This window comes from Papilio polytes, unplaced genomic scaffold (assembly GCF_000836215.1).
Source record: "Papilio polytes unplaced genomic scaffold, Ppol_1.0 DF823823.1, whole genome shotgun sequence".
NCBI lineage: Eukaryota > Metazoa > Arthropoda > Insecta > Lepidoptera > Papilionidae > Papilio > Papilio polytes.
The window spans coordinates 860,357-868,630 of record NW_013525381.1 but is presented as its reverse complement, the minus strand read 5'-3'; the positions used below and the strand labels follow the sequence as shown (position 1 = coordinate 868,630).

Below are 8,274 nucleotides of genomic sequence, written 5' to 3'. Positions count from 1 at the left end.
TATGAGAAAAGGGTGGTAAGGAGTAAGGGACTTAAATTAGGCCTCCGGCACCACACTCATCAGACGAAACACGGAAAAATTGTTTGTGGTACTACTGGGGGCGTGCCGGCCCTGCAGTGCTAAGATGATAAAGCGGGCACTACCACTGAATATCTGGACCTAAGACCTTAGGCAACAACGCCTTGAGTCAAGTGCTCAACCCCTAAGCTGTTACTCATCCATGGTCGAACATTCATATTTTCAATTGAAATTAAAAATCATATTTACTAATTTTACTGTCCAATATTTTTTCATAGCTCATAGTTTTATTTTTTTAAACATTTCAGTGTATTTATTCGTGATATGGTTATAATAACCTTAATTTAAAAAAAAAAAACAGAACACCCAACTGAGTAATACCAATAACTAAATAAAAACACTTACCATTAAACTACTGAGGCTGGCATGAGGTAGATGGTAGGCGTAAAGTTCCATCTGCTCCGCAGTGGGGTGCAGCCCCGCTTGCGTCACGGGCTCCGAGGACCTGGACAGCAGCGTCTTCAGCGTCGCCAGGTCCTCCGCCCTGAACGTCGTCACGTACCCTGTCTCCCACGCGCTGCCGTACCTGCCAGCTCTGCCTGAACCACAATGTTACTCAATTTCGACGTATGGATGGAAGTAGAACACAATCACTTATTAAGCTTTTTATAAAAAAAAATCCGACTAATTTATAAAACACAAATCTATACTAACATTAAAAAGTGGAAAGTTTTAAATTTTTGTATGTATTGAAATAACTCAAAATCTACTCGGCTTATTTTCAAAATTATTTCACCATTAAAAAGCTATGTTACCAATGAGTAAATTTTTTTTAAATTTCATGCTGACGAAGTTGCGAGAAACAGCTAGTATGAAAGAGAGAGAGAGAGAGAGAGATACAGGGAGAGAGAGAGAGAGAGAGAGAGAGATAAATATTAATGTGTAACTGAAGAAAAAGTTACCTGCAATTTGTAAAGCTTGCGATACACTGATGACATCCATTTCTTTATCACCATCTTCATTTACCACCGGTTTTATTAGTGAATAAAAGATTATCCGCCGTATACTCCTACAAACATATAAATTCATAACAATATTTGTATATTTAATATAAATTGTTGAACTTAAAAACTGGTTGAATTGCTTTCATACTAATTTTACATGCATTCTTTTGAGATATATCTTAGAACCAGGTATTATCTGTGTAACATCTCCCAATTTCTGATTTAACTCTTAAATGCATGATGATGTATTTATACATCAGTCTTTCACACCCGATAGATTATTTTAAAAAAAATATATATTTTTCCCTCGACCTATGTTCAAATTACTCCCCGTTCCAATTTAGAGTATAAAAAAAAATCATGCATTTAAATACAATTCTAGTACTTTAAAAATTACAAATCATAAGTAACTTACAAATTGATGCCGAGGCCAATAGCGTCCGTGGCCACCATCACTTTACAGGAACTTTCAGGGTCATTGAACTTGTTAGCCTGCGCTAACTTAGTGCCGGGGGGCAAGCTGCCGTATATCACTGCCACCTCATGACCCCTAAATATAATAACCAATAAATAACCAACAAAAACACAAAAAAAATATTGTTAGCAAAAAAATTAAATCCATTTTGTATAAAAAGTAATTAAAAAAAATCCTTCCGAACTTTCTCTCCGACTAAAGTTAGTTTGCAAGAATCTATTTGCATTAATATTAGTATACTAACTTTCGCCCGCGACTCTGTCCGCGTGAAATTAAAAAGAAAACAAAATTGAGTAGCCTATGTGTTTGTCCAGACTATCCTCTCCATCAATGCCAAATTTCATTGAAATCCGTTTAGCCGTTTAGGCTACAAACTTTAACAAACATCCATCCATCTAAACTTTTGCATTTATAATATTAGTATGAAGTATGATGAACATTTTTAAACTATTGGATACCTGCCTCACAGGACTGACCTCTGTTCAATGGCTCTGCTTACACTGTATATGTCATTCTTATTGAAGCACACAATACAGTCTCCGGCACGCACCTTGTCCAGTGATCCCAGCGCACTGTCCTCCACCTTCAGTTCTGTTAGTCTTTTGTATGTACGCACCTGAAAATCAAATAATAATATCAAGCAAATACATTTACAGCAAATATACGAAACAGTTTAAAAAAATCATGTTACAATAGAAAGGTGCATTAGGGTCATAAACTGGGAAGTCAGAGTATTTATATCGCAAATAAAACTGAACTTTATAAATATGAAATAAGGTTTGATTTGCCTTTAAACTTATTTTTATGTGTGCCCTAGTTAAAAAAAGATTTATACATTAAATTAAATCTTATTTCTGTTTAGTAAAGTTCAATTTTACCTATACTAGTATTATAAAGAGGAAAGATTTGTATTTTTGGATTTTGGTATGTATTAAAATAACTCAAAAACTACTCAGCCGATTTCAAAAAATCTTTCACCATTATGTTATCACTAACATTTTCTATATTATTTATTACTTTTTATTTCACGTGGGCGAAGTCACAAGCAACAGCTAGTTTGCCTCAAACCTCTGCTGTCGGGTCTGGTCTGTATCAACAGACACATGTTAAATTCAATTTTAAAAACATTATTATCCCTATATGTAGTACCTCTATTTCTTCACCGGTTGTATAACAAATTTCTTCAATCAAATTTATTGCGCCAGCTTCACCACACAAATGAATTTCATCAGCTTGCAGACCTTTAATTAACATAAAAAAAATTACACCGACAATTTTACTTGAAATAACTTGATTACAACACTGACATTCAGAATGTTAACTTAAATAAAAAATATAATATTACTTCTTACTAATATTATAAATGCAAAAGTTTAGATGAATGGATGTTAGAGTTTGTAGCCTAAACTGAGTGGATCTCAATGATATTAGGCACACATGTAGAACATAGTCTAGAAGTCAAGTGTTTTTTTTTAATTCAGTGGAAATGGAATCGCAGACGAAACCTAGTATCATTATAATACCTTACCTAAAACTGCTCTAGTCCACGCCCAACCTCTACCTCTATCTCCAATCATTTGAATTTCATCAATAATTGCTACTTCATCTAGAAGATATATATTAAAAAAAATTATTCCATGTCGACATATTTTGTACACAAAGTAATAGGTTTTTATTGACTTTAAAGGATATACATTGGATGGATGTATAAAGAGGGGTGATTTTTTTCTTGGGGTTGGTATTTATTAGTTGCCAATAAAAAAATATGGTAATTTATAGTGGAAAATTGACCAATATTTAATTAACTCAGTTTCACATAATAAAGCATATCTTACATGTATCATTTAGCGATGTCATCTCAACTGTACAAGCAACATGACTAGACGGTATTAGTTCTGGTTCATTAAGTAAATAATTTCCAGTCTCTGTACTAGTTTCCGTTTCAACGTTTTCCGTTAATGTCTGATATTGTGAGGCATGCCGCCTTTCCTCTCCAGTTATTAAATCACATGGTGTACCCTGGAATAGTACATTTTAATACTACAGATAAAAAAACTGTTTATTCAGTACTACTAACTTTTTATAGACTGGCAAAAGATCTACCAATATTTTTTTTTTTGGAAAAAATAATATTTTTTTAAACAGTTTAATCAAACTAAAGAAATCTCTTTGTCAGTATAAAAACAAAATTATGTATAATTTGAAAACTCTTACTTTACTATTAGATTTGTGATATATTTCTGTTGCTAATAGTTTCAATGGTCCACAATAAACTCCTGATTTTGCAGTAAGAAATCGCTCCATAGCATGATAAGTTTTGCCAGAATTTGTAGGTCCCGCATGGAATACTATTTTTCTATTCAAATGACGTGCCTGTGGATACCTACACACATAATTTAAAAGTATAAACATATATTTAACATAGACTATAACAAATTCTTCTAATAAGTAAAATGCATGTATTTCTCAAACAAAAAAATGTCTGGTTTAGTATCTACGGCATTTACCCCATTGAAAATTATTTAATATAAATGAATTGAATTTCTGATAACAAAATAATGAAAGGATAATGTTTCTACACCTTACCAATTGGCTGGTGTTCTTAAGTCGGATATTTTTTTTAAATCATCTAAACAGTCCAAATGTGGAAATGCTAATCTGGCATGTCGAAGGAAGTATGGAAATAAGTCATCTACATGTCCCGCACCTTGAATTAAATTAGTTATACAATTATCATACACAGTCTGTCAGCAAGAGAATAATTCAATTATATACTCAATATTGGTAACATAAATTACTTACCATGCAGTATATCACTTATAATTATATGTAAATCTGGAGGCAAATCATGTTCTAGACAATGCCTTCTAAATGATAAAAAAGCCTGATGCAATAATTGATCATCCAAACCATTTTCTGAAGAAAGCGATCTAACTTCTGGCTTTTGATAAAATTTATTTAGAATTTTCAGTAAATCTTGTTTCTTAAGTCTTCCCGTGAATTCTTCTCCTACGTTTATGTCATCTGGATTTGGTTTTACTGGGACCGGGGTAAACAATGTCGAAAGACCACCCCTATCATGTTTTTTCGTCCTTTTGAAAACATAACCTAAATATCCTATTTGTCCTTTTCGGGTACTTAAAACTGAGTTAAAAACTGGTGATATACACTGTGGAATTTTGTCTGAACAATAACAGGATAGAATTCTTGATAATCCTTTATACATTTCTATAATTTGATAATAATTTATTTAATAAAATTGTCAAAAAATAACAATTTTACTGTCACATTGTACCAAAGAGTAGAAATTGGAAAAACGGAAATCAGTAAGATATCAAAGACACAAGACACCACAAACATTAGTAGATACCAATTTTTAAATTATAAGATAAATTTAACAACAATGTATATAATTATGCGTAAGTTAAAGCGAACCAAGATATTTACCGAAAGTTTATTTTTGTTCACATTTATTAACTGAATTTTAGTCTTTGCTTTATTTTATGTAAAATTATGACAATAGCTTATGGCAACATTGCTTGCTTTTGCTGATGACGTTTTTTGTTGTGGTATTTTTTTGCCCGATTACCGAGTTTTTTATCATAAACAGTCCATTTTTACAATTATATTGCGATTTACAAATAAATTAAATTTTTAGTGATTAGTTATATACTATCAAGAATGACGGAAGTTCTATCTGTCGAAGAAAACAGGCAAGATCGAGTGAATACGATCCTAAGTGGCTTTCAGATGTATCCTTTAAATTCGTACATATTTTACATTTTATTTGAATAAAATTATTAACGAAGTATGCGCTTTATACCACGATGAATGTTTTATAAAACTTGAAATTTTTCAATGGGAATTTTACAAGCTTTTATTTTTCATCTACCTTCATCACAACTGATTCGCTTTTTGCAATGTGTTCAGAATATTTAGGTATATTCCGTTAATCTAATACACACATGTAGCATATGATAAACATCTTTTCCTTTATTGTATTTTTACAGAAAGTTAAAAATTAAGACCATTTGTTTATACCATGTGTTGTAGAAATCTTTCTTATTTACATATATAACTTATAGTTTGTATCTTATTTTTCAAATAGAAAGCATTGCAATTAATTCCACTATAATTATGTATATTATTTTTTGCATCACAATTCCTGTGAAAACATTTAAAACAACATTTTATAATTAAGACCTCTTGGAGTTTTTATATGTTTTGTTACTGGCAGGCAACACTTTACACAAGTAGGACAGATTTTTTATATAACATATACAAAATATGAGATTGTATTAATTATGAAATGTGATTGTTATAAGCTGATAATATATTTATTAACATGTGAAGACACAGCGCAGAGGAAGCATGCTGGGCCCATATCCTGTTTGGCGGTTACTGTCTTCCGCTATGGGCTCTGGAGATGTAGGGCTATTGAAACACTGTCTTCACATATTTATTTAGTATATTATCAGCATAAGACAATCACATATTTAATACAATCTCATATTTTATATATGTTATGTGGTATGTGCCGAGATGAGAAGTCATTCAAAAATATCAACTGTACAATTCCTTACGAAATTTATTTATTTTTTTAATACTTTTATCACATTTTACCTTACATAATTGACAACAGAAATTGGATGAACCTCCGTGATGCTGACACAGGTAAATCATATTAGATGTTCTGTTAGAAAACCCAGTCAACCGCTAGCTCAGTGGGGTAGGCAGAGACTTCTATATTCATTTGATGTCCTTACACCGGTCTTGATTCTCTGTCTCTGAAACTGTCTTTTTCTAGTAATATAATATTATGTGTGTTACAGTCGTAAAGATGAATATAGTAAAAATATAATTGAGAATATGATAGCAGCAAGTATGAAACAAGATTTCACCAAATTTTTGCAATTTACAGGTAAAATATTATGGCAACATAATGAAGATATGTCCAATCCTGATGTAGAACATGAAGCGAGGGTACCCAAGAGAATACTGAAGTGCCGAGTTGTCTCCCGAGAGATGAACTTTAGTTCTATTGAAACTATGGATCGATTTCGTTTAGAACAGGTAAAACTGATATTAAATTGTTTAAATTATATTACACTAGCTGTTGCCCGCGACTTTGTCCACATGGTATTAAAGATAGTAAAATAGAATATGCTACTGTGTAATAACAAGCTGTTAATAGTGAAAGGATTTTTGAAATTTGCTGACTAGCTTTTAAGGTATTTCAATACATACAAAAATACAAATCTTTCTTCTTTATAATACTATTATAAATATAACTAGTTTACAAATAACTAAATTCACATACAGTTTCGGAGCTGCCAAGTCTATCTATGTGATGAGTGATTACCAGACTGGAATCACTCGATTCACTCTAATGTGATGTTTTCTTATTTTTGATAAATCTTAAATTTTAATTAAATGCATGTTTATAATGTTCATGATATAATGCATGATTATAATTTTTCAACAACTTCCAGAAAGTGCTGTTCAAAGGGCGATGTCTTGAGGAATGGTTCTTTGATTTCGGATATGTGATAGCAAATTCAACTAACACATGGCAATCTATTATCGAATCCGCTCCGGAGTCACAGATGATGCCCGCTAATGTGTTGAAGTGAGTAATATTTTTGGTTTGAACTTTTTGCCCCTATATATATGGTATTTTTATAAAGAACTTGTTACTGTATAGGTAACTAAGTTGCTAAGTGTCTTACACTATGCGGGTTTTTAATTTTTTTGTTAGTTTTTTAACTTAACGTAATTTAGGTGAAATTTTCGTATAGCGCCATCTATTGCGAGTATCAGTTAACAACAAAGCATTGATAGTCTTTCAAAAAATTATTAAAAGATGGCGCTCAATCTTTTTTTTTTAATATTTTTTTTTTCTTTTGGAAATCCGTGTTGCCATAGTTTAATAAAGATTTAAGATTAAAATTCTTATTTTCCAGTGGCAATGTTGTGATCGAGACTAAATTCTTCGACGGTGATCTCCATATAACTACTTCCAGAGTGAGGCTGTTTTATGTCTAAACACGTATTGTGATATACGCATTTATTGGATTCAATCCACAACTTCAATGCATTTCACATATTATCAGTCTTTTATATGTATTCATATTAATTTTAGTATATTGGTTACAAAATCACTAGCTCTCGGCACTTTCCATGTTTTTACACGACATAGTATGTAGTACTCGAATTAGAAAACTTAGTTTTAAGATAAAACTTTCTTCTGTCAATTATTCCGATATTTTGTTCATTGAAATTGTAATTAAGTTTTTATAAAGCATTTTTTTATACTTTTAAAGATGTAACTATGCACAAAAATTGCTGCAGGCAGCGAAATACGTTTGAAATATTTTACTATTTATGTTATATTCAGGCTTTTAATCTTTTTGTTCTGAATTTCGGGACTTTTTCACGAGATGAGAGCTTTTAGTATATGTTTTAAATTTGCAAATATATAGATTAATTTTAATTAGTTTGACGCAAGCCATGGGCATCGTAAAGGGAGTAGGTATAGTTGACCCCTTTTAAGACCTACCTTAGTATTATCTGGCGATACACGCAAGCTACCAAATGTTACCAAATGTCTGATTTTAGCATATAAATTTAAATGGCTTTTATAATTTGTTCTCTAAGTACATCTCCTGTTTACAATCATTTGTTTAACAAAGCAAACGGGTGCATTGTAATATGTAATAATTTAATAAATTTTTAATTCCAAAATCGATGTTTTCTTATTTCCCCAAAAGCACATTT

General features: G+C 31.4%; 2 protein-coding genes across 2 annotated transcripts in view; one reads left to right on the top strand and one right to left on the bottom strand.

Annotated features, from left to right (window-relative positions):
* LOC106103331 (ATP-dependent RNA helicase SUV3 homolog, mitochondrial) overlaps window positions 1–4,808 on the bottom strand; it is a 10,481-nt gene extending 5,673 nt beyond the window's left edge. The window contains exons 1-10 of the mRNA XM_013283068.1: window positions 4,300–4,808; window positions 4,084–4,204; window positions 3,712–3,880; window positions 3,333–3,516; window positions 3,026–3,103; window positions 2,647–2,738; window positions 1,974–2,113; window positions 1,438–1,572; window positions 981–1,087; window positions 424–617 (exon numbers count right to left, since the gene is read on the bottom strand). Coding sequence (XP_013138522.1) covers window positions 424–617; window positions 981–1,087; window positions 1,438–1,572; window positions 1,974–2,113; window positions 2,647–2,738; window positions 3,026–3,103; window positions 3,333–3,516; window positions 3,712–3,880; window positions 4,084–4,204; window positions 4,300–4,723 — 1,644 coding nt within the window. The 5' untranslated portion in view covers window positions 4,724–4,808. The remainder of the gene's footprint in view (window positions 1–423; window positions 618–980; window positions 1,088–1,437; window positions 1,573–1,973; window positions 2,114–2,646; window positions 2,739–3,025; window positions 3,104–3,332; window positions 3,517–3,711; window positions 3,881–4,083; window positions 4,205–4,299) is intronic.
* A 235-nt stretch (window positions 4,809–5,043) lies between these two features.
* Window positions 5,044–8,241, top strand: LOC106103352 (retinal rod rhodopsin-sensitive cGMP 3',5'-cyclic phosphodiesterase subunit delta). Its single transcript, XM_013283094.1, has 5 exons — window positions 5,044–5,249; window positions 6,140–6,171; window positions 6,419–6,570; window positions 6,990–7,126; window positions 7,461–8,241. Exons 1-5 carry the CDS (start codon window positions 5,179–5,181, stop codon window positions 7,540–7,542), a joined length of 474 nt encoding a protein of 157 aa, XP_013138548.1. The 5' UTR covers window positions 5,044–5,178; the 3' UTR covers window positions 7,543–8,241.
* The last annotated feature ends 33 nt before the right edge of the window (window positions 8,242–8,274 follow it).

What these genes read in the sequence shown, in the direction of transcription:
- LOC106103352 (XM_013283094.1), top strand. Translation starts at nt 5,179, where the DNA reads ATGACGGAAGTTCTATCTGTCGAAGAAAACAGGCAAGATCGAGTGAAT. An exon ending in ATCCTAAGTGGCTTTCAGAT is followed by an intron (nt 5,250 to 6,139) that starts GTATCCTTTAAA and finishes AATTGACAACAG; the next exon opens with AAATTGGATGAACCTCCGTG. An exon ending in CCTCCGTGATGCTGACACAG is followed by an intron (nt 6,172 to 6,418) that starts GTAAATCATATT and finishes TGCAATTTACAG; the next exon opens with GTAAAATATTATGGCAACAT.